The following is a 20,559-nucleotide window of genomic DNA, read 5'->3' as shown; positions in this document are numbered from 1 at the left end:
CCAGAGCCCTGCAAAATGACCTCCAGCTGGCCACAAATGTGCATGTGTCTGCTCAAACGGTCAGAAACAGACTCCATGAGGGTGGTATGAGGGCCCGACATCCACAGGTGGGGGTTGTGCTTACAGCCCAACACCGTGCAGGATGTTTGGCATTTGCCAGAGAACACCAAGAATGGCAAATTCGCCACTCGCGCCCTGTGCTCTTCACAGATGAAAGCAGGTTCACACTGAGCACATGTGACAGACATGATAGTCTGGAGATGCCGTGGAGAACGTTCTGCCGGCTAAAACATCCTCCAGCATGACCGGTTTGGCGGTGGGTCAGTCATGGTGTGGGGTGGCATTTCTTTGGGGGGCCCCCATGTGCTCACCAGAGGTAGCCTGACTGCCATTAGGTACCGAGATGAGATCCTCAAACCCCTTGTGAGACCATATGCTGGTGCGTTTGGCCCTGGGTTCCTCCTAATGCAAGACAATGCTAGACCTCATGTGGCTGGAGTGTGTCAGCAGTTCCTGCAAGAGGAAGGCATTGATGCTATGGACTGGCCCGCCCGTTCCCCAGAATCCAATTGAGCACATCTGGGACATGTCTCGCTCCATCCACCAACGCCACGTTGCACCACAGGCTGTCCAGGAGTTGGTGGATGCTTTAGTCCAGGTCTGGGAGGAGATCCCTCAGGAGACCTTCCGCCACCTCATCAGGAGCATGCCCAGGCGTTGTAGGGAGGTCATACAGGCACGTGAAGGCCACACACACTACTGAGCCTCATTTTCACTTGTTTTAAGGACATTACATCAAAGTTGGATCAGCCTGTAGTGTGGTTTTCCACTTTAATTTTGAGTGTGACTCCAAATCCAGACCTCCATGGGTTGATAATTTTATTTCCATTGATTAGTTTTGTTTGATTTTGTTGTCAGCACATTCAACTATGTAAAGAAAAAATATTTAATAAGAATATTTCATTCATTCAGAGCTAGGATGTGTTATTTTAGTGTTCCCTTTATTTTTTTGAGCAGTGTATATGTAGACATATCTTTGATTTCAACAGTGGTTATCCTATGGTTATTAATAATGTACATAAACTTGTAATTCAACTCTCTGCACTGGGCCCTCACTGCAGAATTAAGTCCACAGCATTAGCATCATACCCTCTGCGATGCCGCATCCTCCCTCAGGATATAGTGTGTGTGTGTGTGTGTTAACTGTCCCACTGGGGCCATACATAACAATCTTACAAAACACAGAACGATGCCCGTGAGGGTGGCAACCTAATTGAGCGGGTAGAATGAGAACTGATTGGAAGAGGGGATCAGAAGGCGGGTTTTCCTTTCCTGTAGCGGAGAGCAGTGCGTCACCACTATACACCACACAGCTAGACACGCAGTGGTGAGCACACGCAAGCACTTTGCTAAGCACTGCATTGTAGTGTCGTCACTCGTGATGGTGACGCTGCTGCCTCACTCTCTGTGTTTCACCAATAGGGGAGAGCTGCAGTCAGGGTTGCCGTATAGGGCTGTGATGCTCAGCGATGCTCGTAGTGTCTCGTCCTGACACAAGGGCAGCGTAGCCATATAGAGGCTGAGGCTGCAGAGGAATGAGAGACATCCAGTTAAAGAATATCACACTGATGTGTGAACCACAGGCAAGAAGAGCGGAAAACTGGCCAGTGGCTCCTTAAGATACATGTTAGTCATTTAGCAGACGCCCTTATCCAGAGCGACTAGGTTAAAGTGTCTTGCTCAAGGGCACATTGGTAGATTTTTCACCTAGTAAGCTCTGGGATTTGAACGAACAACCTTTCGGTTGCTGGCCCAACGCTCTTAACTGCTGGGCTACCTGTCGCCCTTCATCAGTCAGTGTGTCCGTCCGAATTGTTGCGAATTGTTAGATGTTACTGTATTGTTGGAGCTAGGAACACAAGCATTTTGCAACAACCACAATAACATCTGCTAACTATGTGCATGTATTCAATTGATTTGCTGCGTAAGCCTTTTAGCCAGAGAAATACCCTTTTGTTGCTTCCTTGTATTGTAATTACTAGTTGATGCAGGTCAAGTATGCATAGTATAGGTCTAGTATGCATAGTATCAGTGTCAATGCACTTTATGTATTGGCTCTGAATATGCAACACATAAACGTGGACTGTAAAGATATGAATTCAACTATTTGAACTACTGCCATTGTGTGTTGTCTTGTCCTTGTGGTGTAACACCCAATCATAGTAGCACAGGGATACTTCAAGACCTACTCTACTCTATTTGCTCCAGTACGTGTGTACAGTCTCAACCATTGACACATCAATTAATGCCCAACTTGATAGTATAATGTCCAAACTTTCACATGTTGTTCATTAGGATTTTATTTTTTGGAGGCAAATCAATAAAATATGTACTTTTTACAGTATATGAGGAACATCTCTACAGTTTAATAATGTAAACAATCTCTGAAGAGAAATGTATTCAGTTTAAAATGAAGCCATAGTCTTCATTTTGAAACTATTTACATGAATTAAAATATAATTTATAACAGCAGATAATTTCAGTCTATAGATAAATGTAGCTACGAAACTAGATTTTAACAATTCAAAAGTACTGAAATGCATTTTGTCTCCACATTCTGAAGACATCTGAAATCACACAAAACAGGAAAAAAAACACCATTAAAAGACATCCTAACTAAGTGGCGTATAAATAAATAATAATAAAAGTAAAATAAACCAACAGATGTAAAAATATAAAATCTTACTAGCAGTATTTACCGTTTACCAAAACTACATTAAAAAAGGAAATCATTTTGTGAATTTTGATAGTTATTAGATGTAAATAGACAACAAAAAAATCTAAACAGAAAAAACAAACGATGTATGCCCTTTTATGTAAATTTTTCTTCCACCAAAGACCCGCTCACAGCAAGCTAGATTGTGACAATTTGCAGCCCCCAAAGTGGCCATTGACATCACATTACCATTATGTTATCAGATGTTTTCTGTGTGTTGACAGAAAGTGCTCTGTCTGTTGGGATACAAAATAATCTTTGATACACATGGTCATTTTACATCCAGGGTACAGTGAACAATGGTGAATCAAGGACCAGTATTGCACTTTCTTTCTATAGGGCAAGTTTATTAACATGGTGAGTTTAAAGAGACATTTTCCAATGAAATAAAATTGGAAAACTTAAATATGTATTTGTGTGGACTATGTAGTTGGATAATGACAGTTAGAAAATCAATCTGACAAGGCTCTCCGAATTCGATTTAAAGCCAACATCAAATATAGTTTTGGTCAACTTGCCTCAAGTTAATTTCTTGCCATTTTCTGAAATGAAGAATGGGAAGAATTGCATTCTGTTCTGACGAGGGTTACCTTTGGAAGGGACTCAATTTGGATCATCTCTCAACCTAACAATCCTAGATTGACAGTAGTTGTTGAAATGTGCCGAAGTGCTCTGAAACACCAAGGAAAATGGTCAACATCAAAGTTTTCTATAAGAAAGTATATAATATCATCTTAATATCTACACAAACACACAAATATATATTCATATGTATATATATTTATATACCTTTTATAATATGGCTGTATTGAAAAAAGTTGTAATAATAATAATAATAATAAAACACATTGGATTTGAAAGGAGATAAAACGGTAATATTCAAAGCTATAGTGATAGCTTAAGTTTCCCCCTATTGTTTTTAAGGCTCTCCTCATGAGAATTTGTTTTGTTGTCATTCAACTCTACTGATGGAAGCACTCCACTGGCATCAAGTAGTCTGAAAATTCAACAGGGGCTAAAAAGCGCAGTGACTGTTTCCTTTCCCTCTCTCCAAAGATTAGTCATACGTGTTCACAAGTTGCCAATCATTATACAAGTGTCCTCTGAATTTCAACAAGTTTAACAACCTCGTCTACCAACATGTGTCCGTAATAAGCCTAGCTCCTTTCATGGAAAGTTGTGAACAGATATTTCACTATTTGGGGCTTTATGTGCAATGGTATTATTGTTATACATGATTTTTTTAAATGTATGGCATGACTGACCACATTATTATTATTTGTCATTTTATATATATCTTTTTTAACAGCAGTTCTACAACGTACAGTACAGGATCAGTTTAAGGATTTATTTTAACAACCAACCACTGAAATAACCACTTCCAATCTTTGAGAAAGGCTGTCTCATAGATATATGTATTGCATCTCAATTGCGTAAAAAAAAGAAAAATCGTCAAAAATATTGAAATCATTTAAAAAGAAATTCAACTTTCTATAGCATATCTAAAGGGATACTTTATACAACAGTGTTTGACTTGTGTCAAGTCATTTTAAAATAAATTCCCTTCAGTTCAGTTACTCCCTGTATTGTTCAACCTTGCATCTTTAAACAGTTTATCCTTGCCAGTCTGATTTGCAATGGTGTCCCACCACCTTTATAACGCACATCTACAAATCGCTGTATAGACACAACGATACATTTCATGTTTACACTACGTATAGTGCTATATACACATTATATATCATATTTTTTTTAAATGTAAACCAGCACATTCTCTCACTTTTTAGTAGTATACATACTAAGCACAAATAGTCATTCAGCTTTTCTTCTTTTGATTAGCAAGTTTTTTGTTTGATTTTTATCAGTATGTATAGCACTAAATATTTGTCCTTTTGTTTCCTTTAGTAAACCTACTAGGGTAAGCCACGAAGGCACATCCTGATAGGATACTCTAACACTGAATAAGGCGTCTTTGTACTTAGTGTGCGCTCTAATAAAGTCGAACGAGAATTCAGTGATGTAAACATTCAATTTCATGTGTGTTACAGAGAAGATTAGATAAATGGAGAAGATTAGATAAATGGGGAAGAGAGAGAGAGAGAGACAGGGATAATCTGTTAGAAAAAAAAGGAAGGAGGTTTGCCAAGGCTGGGGCAGCACGAGGCCCCATGCCCACACACAGAAGAGCTAGGCTGTACAGTATTGAGGGGCTGGGGGACCTGGACTTTGAAGAAAACAAGAAAGAGAGCGGGAGAGAAGAAAATTGGTTTTCAGTCTCCCAGCACACCAGAGGACCATGGGTCCTTCTGGGAACCCCAGCGATGGCAGCGCCAACTCGAACACGAGACAGACAGACAACACACCCAGGTACACATTGGATACACGGTCCAAAAACTGACACGCAAACTATTTTTGAGTTTTTAGCCACGAGGCGAGTTATGGGAGTTTTAGTAGGAAAAGCAAGCTGAACTCCTCCACCAATAAGAAAGGATAGATTGGGAGAAGTAAATGAGTGTTTCAGAGGAGGAAGAGCAAGAGTAAAAAGGGGGAGAGAGCACCCGAGAAGAAGGATTTAAATGAGGTGGAGACGCTTGTCTGATGTGGTACCATCCAGATCTCTGGGAAAATTCAACAGAGTTCAACAGACTTTTGATTTACCATCCCTCTCTCTGGTGTGAATGGTGCGGTGAGCCTTGGACACTCTCTCCCTCAGCTATGCTGCTGGGTGCATCACAAAGAGACAGGCTGCAATGGAGCTCTATTAAAGGAGCACAACTCCAGAGACTTTGATTCGGGTAAGGGCTCTACATTCAGATCAGTGAAGTGTACATTCCATTACTATAGTATACGTTATATTCTAGAACCTGGAGTAAATGTCTGACTCTGCTCCGTCCTTGGCTGGATTATGCTTACTGATTGTACTATCTGAACATGTCTGATCTCAAACAGCGCAGAGAATTGGCTGGGATCGATTGTGATTTTGCTCTGGAGAGTGTGTGTGCTTTCATATGGTAAATATGCCTTGAAGTTTACTTCATGACATAATAGCGTTAGTTGTCATAGCCCCATTTATGTGGAGTTGGTAGGATAGGAAGTGACTGCCATCCTAGATCAGCGTAACCAGGTTGTGAGAGTGGCTAGCTTAGCAGCAGTGGGTAGGTAACCTATAGAGTAAAGCAGCCAACAGCATAGCAGTGTTGAGTGGCAGAGTAAGGGAAAGAAGTCAAGTGAGGAAACATGATTACCTCGTTAGAGTGCATAGATTAAATCAAGGAAGCACTAAAATGACAAAAAACAAGATTTTTTTTCTTTTCATTTTCGATTTGTAAACTCTAAGCTGTTCGAAAGATTTTTTTGTTTTTGTATTTTATGTCATAACACACACAGTTTGAACATCCACAATTTTGCTAATATTAAGCAGGTTTTGTTATATACCGTACGAACGTAATGGCGAATACAGCTTGCAGTTCCACCAGTAGTGACCAAGGGGGTACAAAACAACGACACACACACGCAGACACACACACCACAACGACCAACGGAGGGAGCAAGGTTTGCTACAGAGGTCTCGCCCGCCCACACGCCCATCGGCTCTCAACGGGACCACGACGAGTCACAACAAAGTCATGAACACAGACAGGAAGCAGCTTTTTGTGTTCAGATACATTATATGTTGTTTCGTTGCTTTTTTTTCTCCTCCATCCCTCCAACCCCCGCTAGATTCCTCTGTAGTATCCTCAGCTGAAAGAGACAAGGCCCGTTTCTTATTCCAATGTTAAAAATGTAAACATGACGAGGTGCCTTGGTTGAGGTACTGAGCCGAGTCTGGGGTTGGTATGAGGGTTCTAAGGCGAGGCCCAGCCGAGTCACCGTCAGCGATGCAGGCTCTTCTGGGCCTCCTTCAGCAGGGTGTCAAAGTCCAGGGCGTCATACTTGCTCTTCACTGGCCCTGGTCCAGCTTCGTCTGGAAAGGGAAACACACAGCTTTGTTAGTTAGAACAGTGATGTTGACGCCATAGCCGTCAACATTACATGGAGATACAACTTGTACAATATCTCAGCGTTGCCGCCATCCAACAGATCATTCTCCTTTGGGGCGGCAGGTAGCCTACAGGTTAGAGCGCTAGGCCAGTAACCAAAATGTTGCTGGATCGAATCCCCGAGCTGACAAGGTAAAAATCTGTTGCCTCTGAACAAGGCAGTTAACCCACTGTTCCCCGGTAAGGCGTCATTGTAAATAAGAATGTGTTCTTAACTGACTTGCCTAGTTAAATAAAGGATAAATACAAGTAAAAAGGTGCTACACATTTCCTTTGCATTGTAATTCCAGAAAGATGTCCATAATATATCTGCCACTAATAGTGAAATGATAGTTTCACAGCATTACTTTTTATGTGAGAAAACAAGCATTGAATACTGTAGGGAATCATTGTACCATCTAAATTGCTGTGAAATATACTAAATATATTTCACAGCGATTGAGATGGTACAATGATTCCCTACACTATTCACTACATGTTTTCTCACATAAACTGAAACTGAGCGAACATTGTAGAATTTTAGCAAACAGGAAATGAGCCATTTCAACAAGATAACACAGCCACAAAGACAGAACAGCTTTCCCAGTTTGACAACAGTTGCCACTGGGCGGGAGAAATCAATATGAATTTTCTGAAATTACAAGGCAAAAATTCGAAGAAATCCAATGAGTAGCACCTTTAACAACTTTCTACATTCATGGTTTGACTGTACTTTGACTTTATCTCTGTTTACCCAGATCTATGTATCTCTTCCTGCTGAGCCTGTGCATGCCACCCCCTCCGTTCTGGAAAAGCGGCTCTCGTCTGTGCCTCTGGATCTGCTGCCCGCTGGGTGCCGGACGGAACTTGATGACTCCACAGCGTTCCCTATGCGCACACACACACAAGCGCACGCAAACACACACATCAACACACACAAAAAGACAGAGTTTTGGGCACGTGGTCCCCACCTTCACTGCATTCCGTACTCTGGAAGGTCACAGACAGGCCAGGCAGGCTGATAAAAAAAGGACCTACTCGTGTTTGGTGATGACTTTGCAGTCCTCCGGGTCTCCAAAGGCCTCGAAGCGTTTGCGCAGCATCGTTTGTGTGACGCTGCTTGGCAGGTTGTGTATGTAGAACACTTGGCAGTTGTCCTAGGCAACGACACAATCGCAACTGTCAGAACAAGACACTTGCCGCAGTGGCAAATCATGCCGACTTCACACACACTGGAAAAACTCATAATAGCAGAACTGGTGTTTACCTCGTCAATTTGAAGCACAGACTTAGAGATTTTGTTTCTCTGCTTGTCTCCGTGGCACGTCTCAGAGTTCTCACAGCTGAGGAGAGAGACACAAAGCAGAGACAGAATAAGACGGGAGCTATTGGAAGAAACTGAGTCACATGCCAATGAGAGAAGACAGTACACCTGGCTGTGACTGCTAATCAGACTAACCGTGGTTTATATTCTCACCTGAAGTCGGGCTTGCTGCTAGGCGAGTGGGGCTGGCAGCAGCTGGAGTGGAGAATGGGGGAGGGTGAACGGGAGGAGCGTTCCCCCTCTTCATCTGAGTTGTGGGGGGATAAAGCGTCCCCCTTTCTGTCAGCCCTGTTACCGTTACTCAGGTACTCTGGCACCTTGGAAAAGAGCCTGTCTTCACTCTGCTGTTCCAGCCTCTTGTCCCCTTGGACCCTGCGCTCAACCCTGTCCCCCTCCGGAGAGGAGCGTCCGAACAGCGAGTGGGCCAGCATGGCGGCGGTTCTCTTCCGGCTCTCCCCCAGACTCAGCAGGCAGTAGTCATGGTCTCCAAACGTCCTGTGGACTTTGGGTTCTGCATCGATGGCCTGGCCCATCTTGCGGAGCTGGGCGTAGAGTTCAGTCTGCTCGGGGAGCTTGCGGGAGTGGGCCCGGGTCAGCCACGAGCCCTTCGGTGTGGATTCTCCTTTCCCCTCTGGCTTGAACAGCTCATCCTCCACTTGCTTGTGAGGGGGGGTGGTGGGAGGGTGAGGCCTGAAAACACACGCCACTCTATTAAGTCACATGTACCTCACAGTGGTGTCATACAGCTCTGCCGGGTTAACATTAGAAAAACATCAACAGTTCAGACAATTTCACTGGTCACGTTTTAAAACACTACTCATGTTTAACTGTTACTGGGTGTACTGTCTGTTACTCTGTTCACTTCTATCTGTCTTTCAATGGCTTTCCCAATTCAACAAATTGCTCTGAGTCTGTTATTATGTAACATTACAGTAACACAGCATCTTGGTACGGCACAAGGCGAGCACACAATCGCATATTCATTTTGACCGAAGTGCGTATTTGACTTTCAGTTGTTATTAACATTACGGCTTTTGAGGAAGATATCAGCGGCAGACACTGTAAAGCATTGTTATATTTGTCTTCTCCGCTTCCCAAGTAGCTATGCAACCAAATTAGCCATGTCAAGATGACATTTACCCAGGAGACAGATCACGTCATTAGACTCCAGTCATGCTCTTCACAACACGGTACAAATGCATTCCCCCTCTCCTCTACTGCTTTGCTACCGAGCTGTGTTAGCAATAGTATATCTCAAAGAGATAAACCAGTCTACAACACAGTATATTTGCTAGACTTTACTTCCCTCTCGACAAGCTACTTCTGACAGACAAGGATCTAGCTCCAAAATGTTGTCTCGTCAAGCCAAGGCGTAAAAGACGTCAAGATGATCAACACCAACTCAAAGCCCCGACATTACCTGCTGTGCCACACAGGTCCACGCTGAGAGTCTGCTCAAAGGGCCTGTTGGCATACTGTGTGTCTCTGATCATGGGGAAAAGAGAGAGAGAGAGAGAGATTGCAGAGTCATCATCAGGGCCAGGGGAAGGGGGTACGGGTAGTGGGGCGACAAAAGGATGTACTGCTCGGTGCTCTGATTTTACTTTTTTTTTTTAAGGATTTCTTTTCTTTTGTTGGAGATTGTATTACATTATCATTGTGAACGTGAACGACATGAGAATAGCATTCCTTTATAGTCGTCTATGATTGGTATTACAGTACAAGCTCCTTCTCCTATTGAGGTCTATTTTTGGATCTGTGTTACCATGAAAGGCTTGTGTGGAGTGCTTTGGGGATATTACAGAGTCCACAAAGCGGCAAAAAAAACTAGCTAGGGGGCCAGAGAACAGCATAGTTATTTCACGCACGGACGACTTCCAGAAGTGTATGTTAAAATAGCTTTGTGAGTCCAGTGGGGCTATGGGCAAGCAGTATATGTATTGTAGTGTATAGGGCTATAGTACGGAAAACAAACCCAGTAGATTTGGGAGTCAGCGGCAGACAGAGGCAGGCGCGTTTCTCTGCAATCAGAATGACAGAAAGAGCCATTGGTACCAATGATTACATACATGGTCAGAGAACACAACAGCAGATTCAGCGGGTATAAAAACAACATTTTACCAGCCGTTTAACAGTGGCACTTGTGTTATTCATTCACATCAAATTGAAGAAAGATACTGCATGATGGAGCCATGTGGACTGAAAAATCGGGACAGGCTTTGAGAGCTTGGGGCTTCTGACATCGTCGCCATCTTGCCTTACCGTTTTGACAGCAGAGGTTATCGGGTTCGGCTGCGTCTGCCGTGGTTTGGGAAGTACTGTTGTTATTGGCGGCGGAGTCTTTCTCCGGGTCGTCTCCCGGGGGGTGTTTGACCGCCTTGTCCTCCTCGTCAGGGCGCCGATCCCCGGACGCAGGCTCCTCCCTCACCCGGCCGGCACGCACCTTCTTGGCGAAGCGGCTGGGGAAAGAGGCGAGCCTGCGGGAGCGGCGGACTGAGAAGGAGGCGTCCTCCAGGTCAGGGCTCAGAGGGACCTCTAGGCCGCGCTCTTTCATAAACTCTGGTTTGGTTGAGCTGGCAGTCGGGCTAGGGGTCTCAGTCTTTCTGTCATGCGCTGGCTTGGTGATAGCATCTCTGTTATGGGTGTAGGGGGGGCTGTGGAGTCTGTAAGGCTTGCTCACGTCAAAGGAGTTGACCGCTTTGAGCAGTTCGCGCAGCAGAGAGTTGGCTTTGACCTCCCGTCTGCGGGTAAAGGCGAGACGCGGCCGAGGGGCGCAGCTCTGGGCCTGGGGGGCAGCCTTGTGACAGTTCGGGTGGATCAGGGTCGTGGGGCACTCGGGTCTGGCCCTGCGTACCTGGCCTGGGCACTCACGCTCCTTGCGCTCCCAGCCAGCCTGCTTGCGCATGGGCAGGCAGTATGTGTGCATATACTTGATGAGCTCCACCACAGATTTGAGTTCTTTCTCCGAGGAGAACTGGGGCTTGGTGGGCTCAAGGGGAGTGGAGCGTTCACTCTCACTGCCCGAGGACTCCTCCTCCTCTTCTTCCTCCTCGGACTCACTGTCCTCATCGTCATCATCTTCCTCCTCGTCCTCCTCATCCTCTGTGTCGGCTGAAGGAGTGTCTTCAGCCTCCTGTGCAGAGGTCAGGTGCCGGTGGAGCTCTGTGCACAGACGTCCTGCTGGTCGCACTGCTCGGGGCTTACGCTCCTGTGTGCTTTCACGCTACAGAAAGAAAGAGTTAGAGTTACTACCTATAAAATGACCTTGGTGAGCCTCTGTGCACTGTATGGCCCAAAATATTAAGGAATGTCTAGGCCATGAGAACATACAGTGCCGAGGGAACAATTTCAACGTATGAGTAACCAAAACCAGCACAGAGAGCCACAAAGATTCAAAGTTATAAAACATTCCTTCATAATCATACCAACGTTCCCAGTATCATGAGAGAGAGAGATTCTAGGATGCACTCTGTCTTTATGTAACCACCAGCTCATTGCCAGAGCTGCCCTTTCTCCTGGTCTAGACCACATCCATCTGTCACTCCAAAGCCTCAGCACCACTCACTCTAATGCCACAGATGTCACATGCCTCGGCCACCACCACCGTAAAGGAAAAGCCAGGGCAGGACAGGAGTGATAAATGAGAAAATAGCCTCACGCCATTGATCTATGTGCATGCGCGTGGATGGAGACGGATTTTTGGAGCAACGGACACCTTATGGTAACTTGATCTCCACACCGGTCCCAGTCACAAGAGGGAGATATAAAAATAAAAAACTTTGCTAATTTCAATTTGTTAGTAGTAGCTAGCTGACAGCCTAGCTAGCTAGCTTTAGCCTCGCTAAAAACATAGCAAGCTAGCTAGCATTTTTAGCTTTCCACATCTCCATGTGAAATAATCAGATTATTATTATTTATTTTTTAAATATGCCCTGGCAAATATTTGTATACTTCCCGGGGTAGCATAAATCATTATACCAATTTGATATGCTTGTTTGTGTATTGATTCCGATATCAGCTAAAAATAGGACGTCATCACGTTGTGGTCATGAAGAAAAAAAAGCACATGGCTAGCTGGTTGTCTATAGCAGGTTCCACCATTTCACAATAGCCTGGAATCACTAGTTATTATTTATAAACAAAATAACTTTGAGTGGATTCGTGTTGTTTGGTTTACTGTTTAAACAGTCGCTGAGATTATATTTGGTTATCAATGCAAAATAGGCTACTTCGATGAATAGCCTATAGATCAGATCAAGGAACCAAACAAAATCAAAATCAAGGAACCAAACAAAATCTCAGGCCGGCAAACCATGCCAATATATCCTCCAAACACCGGCTACGAGGGCATTATCAATTATATACAAACGGGTTACCAACATATTTAAATAATAAATGTACATATTTTCATTTAAAAAAATGTATTTTGATGAATTTATTCATACCATTTCATCCTTCCACAACATATAGTCCCGAAACAAATCTAGGGTTGCTACCCGACATAGAGGGGTTTGTGCTGATTGTAAGGACATTGTGACAGCCAGTTAAATGGCGTCCCTTGACAAGGCAACAACAAGATGTATGTCAGGAGAAGTGCAGTATTATCGTAAGGAGAGGTATACTTGGAATACGAAGGAGGAATGGAAGGAGGAGAGGCAGAGGAGGTTTAAGAGAGAGAGGGAGGAAAAGAGGGAGCGTTAAAAATGGTGGGAAAAGGCCCGATGGTTTGTTAAAGAAGAATGGTAGAAAGTGTAAGCAGAGTGAGCTGAAGACAGGGGGAGAAATGGAAGTGAATGAGGGTGAGGTATCGGAGGTGGTAGGTGTGGTGAAGTTTTCAAAGCCCAAGGCTTGCACCGAGGGTCAGGATGAAGAGGAGTCTGGAAAAAGTGGACCCTTGCCTTTTGGCTGATCCATTTGTGGGTTCAGGGTGGGTGAAAATAGAGTTGGGTGCTGTGGAATCGGTGAGGGTAAGCAGAAGTGGTCTTGTGATAATAGTTTGTGTTTCTGCTGGTCAGAGGGAGAAGGTGCTCCATGTTAAACGAATTAGGGCAAGAAATTTGAATTATTTTGCTCTCAATAAAGGGGCACCATTGAAAAGGAGTGATTACTGGGGTAGCAGTAAATGTAAAAGTTGACCAACTGAAGGGGAAGATTTCCAGTGTTTGTAATGCTCGTCGTTTGGTGCAACACAGACAGGGTGGCGTGAGTGGTGAAACGGAAGAATCCATGTCTGATCTTTTGAGTTTTGATGTTGAGGTTTTGCCCCACAAAGTGATGTTAGGATATATAAGCTATCTTTTATAAGCTTTTGCACAGAATACATTACGTTGTTATAGGTGTCAAGCATATGGGCATGTGGCAGCAGTGTGTAGGAGGGAGGTTCCTAGGTGTGAGAAGTGTGCAGAAGGGCATGAAACAAAGGAATGCATAGCATTGGGGAAAGTAGTGGTATGTGTTAATTGTAGGGGTGCTGGGGATCAGAAATTTCCGTAGTGAGAGAGGCAGGTTTAAGGTTCCAGGGATAGAGTAGTGCAGAAGTTGTCATATGCTGAGACCGTGAAGAAAGTAGAGGAAGATAGGTCAAGGGGGAGGGATCCTGAGAGGAGTGGTGTGAGTAGTAGATCTGTACCAGTACAGATGCATAGGCCAACAAGTGATACATGTTTAGGTAAGATTGGATTTTTTTTGGGCATTTATAGCAATAGTTATCAACTGTACTGCAGGGATGGAACATGAGTCGCACAAAATTGAGCTTGTGGTGGCAGCTGCAGAGAGGCATTTGGGTGTGTGAGACTTGACATCAAAAGAGTTACAGGGTATATTAAGAGGTTGTTGGCCTGAGCTAGGACTAAATAGATTTAAATAGTGTAGTAGGGTGATGTTCTTTTTTATTATTTGATTTATTTATGCATTCTTTTTTTGTAAATGTTGTGTTAGATGGTTTTGTTTATTAAAAAAAAAAATTTAAGCAATGTATAAGGGAGTTGTACTCCAGTCTAGTAGGTGGCAGTAATGCAACATTTATTGGATGCCAATAGCCAATAAATCATCGAAGAAGAAGGGTTTGCTACCCAAGCTGGCTGATCGTTCGTTCTATTGGTTCGGTTGCCAGAGACGCGACCCAGTAGTTCAGTCTTTTTGTTCTATATCTATGGACGCGACCCAGTCATTAGTTCTACATTTCTATTACCATACTGGCTTGCAACGTTCCTAACCCTTGCTTGCTAGCTAGCCAACCACGGCTAATTTACAGTCACGTCAAACAGTGCAGACAGTACAACAGCCGCATTTGCATTTGTTTAAGTTGTTTTCTAGTAACATTTAATTGGAATATCCATAACAATGAACTAATGAGGCATGATTTCGCCTGGCATAGAAAATCAGCTCTGGTTTGGACACTGTTGTTCAGAGGAGCTAGCCAACAACACAGCTAACGCAATAACTTCAAACAGAAGCTGGAAAGACAGCAAACCAGCTGCACTTAGTTTCGTTGAACCTTTTTTCAATTGCCATTTCTTTATATATATATATATATATATATATATATAAAAATGATGCTAACTGATTCATGATTTCGACTAGTTGAGAAACGCTGCCTGCCTCTCTCTCATCCCGACTCCCTGCACATTCATTACTATGGGATTTGACGGTTTGAGAAGGAATTTGAATATTGAAACAATGTTGCAAATGTCGGAGAGACAGACAGTAAGGTTTATTCTCCGTAGAGCTTGTTGTATGTTTTAGTCTCTGAAAACACTATAATCTAAGCATTACCTTGGTGATTAGGTCCCCTATTCAACCCATATCCTGGATCCGGTGTCAGAGCAGTGAATGAACTAGAAAAGGACTAAGGATCAGAGCTATAGAAAACCTTTCCTGACGTGGAGCCTATGTATCCGCTCTCCCTCTCTTTAAGTCTCTTGTGTTGCCTTCCCTGCTCTATTCTGAGCTGCTAGACAGCTCTATTCTAGAACACCACACACAGAGCTCCAACTCACTCACCTTAACCAAAGGCCTGACAGGTTTCAGATGCAGGCTCCTGCTGCAATGGCGATGCCCGCTGTTGCTGCTGCCCTCTTTGTGTGATTCCAGGCCCGTGGGCACGTTAGGGGGGGACAGCAGGAGCTTTTTCAGCTGTAGGGGGACATGGGTTGGGACAACTGTAATGTACATGTCTGCCAATGAATCAATCAATCAGCAGAACATACAGTAGCATCCATGTGTATTATCACTCTTGACATGACTCATCCACTCGCAAATCTATTTCCCCCTCTTTATTCTCCTTTCATCCAGCGTTTGAACAATATAGCACTCAAACCGAAGCTGGCAGGAGGAAGCTGTGTGAATATAAGATCAAACGGAAATGTGATTCTATAGCTCTCCTGCGCACTTTGCAATGGGGCGGTAAAGGCTGTCGCATTGCATTTCAAATGGGTATTTTACTTCCTCACATTTCCTTCACTAGACTTTGAGGCAGCAGCATCGCATGTGAAATCATCAGATGATAGAAATCTGCTTACAACAACAATCCCCCTAAGCTGCACTGGTTTTGGCAAAGCCTGAGGATAGCACCGGAGCGCGCCTACTGTAGATGTGAGGGAATGATGCGGCTGGTTATGTTTGGCTGATAGCTAAATAGTGTCTGGTCCTACATGTCACGTTTAGAGGCTTGTTGAAACAGATGATGAAATAGATGAGTAGAGTGCTAATTGAGTTGCCCATCCCTGTCAGCATGAGCCAACTTGGCATGGGCTTCAATGGTGCCTCTCAGTGTTTCATTGAGGAAGTGAAGGGGCGCTGAAGGTTTCCATCTCTGTGTACAAAATTCTGTTGGCACGCCAGGCCCATCCATGCCATGAAAGACTACCCTACTCTGGCCCACTTCCTGGTCTGCCTTGCTCAATGCAGCCCTTGTTCTCTGCCTGCTTACAACCTCATACACGCACACACACACTGTCTTGCACACTCAGGCACGCACGCAATTTTAGAGAACGTTTTAGAGGCCCTTATCTTGGTGGTGTAGAGAAAAGTGTGATTTTTTTTGTTGCCAATTTCCTGCAATTCTACACATTTCTCCATGGAGCCGAGAGACATTTTTTTGCAGTTGTAAAGTTAATTTCCTGTGATGCTGAACATTTTTTGCATGGAGCTGAGAGAAAAGGTTCCAGTTTTAAAGTGAATTTCCTGCTATTCTACATATTCTGCCATGGAGATGAGAGAAAATATTGCAATTTTAGAGCAAATTTCCTGCAATGGCTAATGCCATGTTATTTTACTCAAACATAATAACAAAATAAATACTGCTAAATCAATTGTTTGGAATCTTCCATTCCCTCTGACTGTCTAGCTTTTATTTGGTGATTATTAGTTCTCAAACATTATATTGTAAAAATATATAGGTCCATTATCTTTCCTACATACTTTATATCTGCTTTTAGTCGTTTAAAGGTTTACACTGAAAGACTTTTTCCATCCCGATTAATGTGGGGTAATTAATTCATTTCCCCAAACATTTTTTACACTGTTTGGTCTTAGGCGGCCTGAAAAAACACTTTAGGCGGCCCACCCAAGGATTTCAATGGCAAAAACACCACACGCACACTGAGATCAGCTGCAATTACAGCTTTTGCCAGCAGAGGGAGTCCTCCTCCACTCACACGCCAGTGATGACAACACCAGGGTCACATGCAACAAATCCTCTAGGCTGTCTGGGATGGAAAGGGACTGACAGGCAGGGAGGGAGGAAGGAAGGTGGACTGGTACATGTCACCATGTTAAACCACATTTCACCATATGGATGGGCCCTTTTTTGTTGTCTAAAAACAGTGCAGAAAGCTATGAACATTATAATGAAATGGTGGCATCTCATTGGCCATCATTCCGCCCATAGGATCTACGTGACTTAGCATGCACAACAACAGTTGCATAACACCAGTTTTTGCTAATTTTGTCTTATTGCTGTTATCAGTGCCAAATCCTATTAAGATTCTTAAGCCACCTAAGGACATCGTGAGGAACATGTAATCAAATGAAGAATGTCCCTTCAGTAGGTGTGTGTATATATATATACACATACATATATATATATACACACATACATATATATATATATACACACACATATATATATACACACACATATATATATATATATATATATATATATATATATACACACATATATACATACACACACACACACACACATGTATATGTATGTGTATATATATGTATGTGTATATACACACACACACACACACACACACACACACACAGCTCAAAAAATAAAGGGAACACTAAAATAACACATCCTAGATCTGAATGACTGAAATATTCTTATTAAATACTTTTTTCTTTACATAGTTGAATGTGCTAACAACAAAATCACACAACAATAATCAATGGAAATCAAATTTATCAACCCATGAAGGTCTGGATTTGGAGTCACACTCAAAATTAAAGTGGAAAACCACACTACAGGCTGATCCAACGTTGATGTAATGTCCTTAAAACAAGTCAAAATGAGGCTCAGTAGTGTGTGTAGCCTCCACGTGCCTGTATGACCTCCCTACAACGCCTGGGCATGCTCCTGATGAGGTGGCGGATGGTCTCCTGAGGGATCTCCTCCCAGACCTGGAGTAAAGCATCCGCCAACTTCTGGACAGTCTGTGGTGCAACGTGGCGTTGGTGGATGGAGCGAGACATGATGTCCCAGATGTGCTCAATTGGATTCAGGTCTGGGGAACGGGCAGGCCAGTCCATAGCATCAATGCCTTCCTCTTGCAGGAACTGCTGACACACTCCAGCCACATGAGGTCTAGCATTGTCTTGCATTAGGAGGAACCCAGGGCCAACCGCACCAGCATATGGTCTCACAAGGGGTCTGAGGATCTCATCTCGGTACCTAATGGCAGTCAGGCTACCTCTGGCGAGCACATGGGGGCCCCCCAAAGAAATGCCACCCCACACCATGACTGACCCACCGCCAAACCGGTCATGCTGGAGGATGTTGCAGGCAGCAGAACGTTCTCCACGGCGTCTCCAGACTCTGTAATGTCTGTCACATGTGCTCAGTGTGAACCTGCTTTCATCTGTGAAGAGCACAGGGCGCCAGTGGTGAATTTGCCAATCTTGGTGTTCTCTGACAAATGCCAAACGTCCTGCACGGTGTTGGGCTGTAAGCACAACCCCCACCTGTGGACGTCGGGCCCTCATACCACCCTCATGGAGTCTGTTTCTGACCGTTTGAGCAGACACATGCACATTTGTGGCCTGCTGGAGGTCATTTTGCAGGGCTCTGGCAGTGCTCCTCCTGCTCCTCCTTGCACAAAAGCAAAGGTAGCGGTCCTGCTGCTGGGTTGTTGCCCCCCTACGGCCTCCTCCACGTCTCCTGATGTACTGGCCTGTCTCCCGGTAGCGCCTCCATGCTCTGGACACTACGCTGACAGACACAACAAACCTCCTTGCCACAGCTCGCATTGATGTGCCATCCTGGATGAGCTGCACTACCTGAGCCACTTGAGTGGGTTGTAGACTCCGTCTCATGCTACCACTAGAGTGAAAGCAACGCCAGCATTCAAAAGTGACCAAAACATCAGCCAGGAAGCATAGAATTTTAGAAGTGGTCTGTGGTCACCACCTGCAGAACCACTCCTTTATTGGGGGTGTCTTGCTAATTGCCTATAATTTCCACCTTTTGTCTATTCCATTTGCACAACAGCATGTGAAATGTATTGTCAATCAGTGTTGCTTCCTTAGTGGACAGTTTGATTTCACAGAAGTGTGATTGACTTGAAGTTACATTGTGTTGTGTTCCCTTTATTTTTTTGAGCAGTGTATATACAGTATATCACAAAAGTGAGTCCACCCCTCACATTTTTGTAAATATTTGCATACATCTTTTCATGTGACAACACTGAAGAAATGACTCTTTGCTACAATGTAAAGTAGTGAGTGTATAGCTTGTATAACAGTGTAAATTTGCTGTCCCCTCAAAACACAGACATTAGTGTCAAAACCGCTGGCAACAAAAGTGAGTACACCCCTAAGTGAAAATGTCCAAATTGGGCCCAATTAAGCCATTTTCCCTCCCCAGTGGCATGTGACTCATTAGTGTTACAAGGTCTCAGGTGTGAATGGGGAGCAAGTGTGTTAAATTTGGTGTCATTGCTCTCACACTCCCTCATACTGACTGGTCACTGGATGTTCAACATGGCACCTCATGGCAAAGTACTCTCTGCGAGGATCTGAAAAAAAGGAATTGTTGCTCTACATAAAGATGGCCTGGGCTATAAGAAGATTGCTAAGACCCTGAAACTGAGCTGCAGCACGGTGGCCAAGACCATACAGAGGTTTAACTGGACAGGCTCCACTCAGAACAGGCGTCGCCATGGTCGACCAAAGAAGTTGAGTGCACGTGCTCAGCATCATATCCAGAGGTTGTCTTTGGGGAATAGATGTATGAGTGCTGCCAGCATTGCTGCAGAGGTTGAAGGGGTGGGGGGTCAGCCCGTCAGTGCTCAGACCATACGCCGTACAACTGCATCAAATTGGTCTGCATGGCTGTCGTCCCAGAAGGAAGCCTCTTCTAAAGATGATGCACAAGTAAGCCAGCAAACAGTTTGCGGAAGACAAGGAGACTAAGGACATGGATTACTGGAACCATGTCCTGTGGTCTGATGAGACCAAGATAAGTTTATGTGGTTCAGATGGTTTCAAGCGTGTGTGGCAGCAACCAGGTGAGGAGTACAAAGACAAGTGTGTCTAGCCTACATCAAGCATGGTGGTGGGCGTGTCATGGTCCGGGGCTGCATGAGTGCTGCCGGCACTGGGGAGATACAGTTCATTGAGGGAACCATGAATGCCAACATGTACTGTGACATACTAAAGCAGAGCATGATCCCCTCCCTTCGGAGACTGGGCCGCAGGGCAGTATTCCAACATGATAGCGACCCCAAGACAACCACTGCCTTGCTAAAGAAGCTGAGGGTAAAGGTGATGGACTGGCCAAGCATGTCTCCGGAACTAAACCCTATTGAGCATCTGTGGGGCATCCTCAAACGGAAGGTGGAGGAGTGCAACATCTCTAACATCCACCAGCTCCGTGATGTCGTCATGGAGGAGTGGAAGAGGACTCCAGTGGCAACCTGTGAAGCTCTGGTGAACTCCATGCCCAAGAGGGTTAAGGCAGTGCTGGAAAATGACGGTGGCCACACAAAATATTGACACTTTGGGCCCAATTTGGACATTTTCACCGAGGGTTGTACTCACTTTTGTTTCCAGCGGTTTAGACATTAATGGCTGTGTGTTGAGTTATTTTGAGGGGACAGCAAATTTACACTGGTATACAAGCTGTACACTCATTGTAGCAAAGTGTCATTTCTTCAGTGTTGTCTCATGAAAAGATATACTCAAATATTTACAAAAATGTGAGGGGTGTA

General features: G+C 44.2%; 1 protein-coding gene across 1 annotated transcript in view; it reads right to left on the bottom strand.

The window, feature by feature from the left end:
- Positions 1-2,342: 2,342 nt before the first annotated feature.
- Positions 2,343-20,559, bottom strand: part of LOC135527219 (peroxisome proliferator-activated receptor gamma coactivator 1-beta-like) — a 66,371-nt gene continuing 48,154 nt past the window's right edge. Inside the window, exons 4-12 of the mRNA XM_064955828.1 lie at positions 15,122-15,253; positions 10,278-11,342; positions 10,095-10,174; positions 9,518-9,604; positions 8,273-8,809; positions 8,063-8,138; positions 7,834-7,952; positions 7,550-7,683; positions 2,343-6,740 (exon numbers count right to left, since the gene is read on the bottom strand). Coding sequence (XP_064811900.1) covers positions 6,649-6,740; positions 7,550-7,683; positions 7,834-7,952; positions 8,063-8,138; positions 8,273-8,809; positions 9,518-9,604; positions 10,095-10,174; positions 10,278-11,342; positions 15,122-15,253 — 2,322 coding nt within the window. The 3' untranslated portion in view covers positions 2,343-6,648. The remainder of the gene's footprint in view (positions 6,741-7,549; positions 7,684-7,833; positions 7,953-8,062; positions 8,139-8,272; positions 8,810-9,517; positions 9,605-10,094; positions 10,175-10,277; positions 11,343-15,121; positions 15,254-20,559) is intronic.

The sequence above is a fragment of the Oncorhynchus masou genome, chromosome 32 (assembly GCF_036934945.1).
Source record: "Oncorhynchus masou masou isolate Uvic2021 chromosome 32, UVic_Omas_1.1, whole genome shotgun sequence".
Classification (NCBI taxonomy): domain Eukaryota; kingdom Metazoa; phylum Chordata; class Actinopteri; order Salmoniformes; family Salmonidae; genus Oncorhynchus; species Oncorhynchus masou.
The sequence above is the reverse complement of the archived record's forward strand: the minus strand, read 5'-3'. Positions and strand labels throughout refer to the sequence as shown.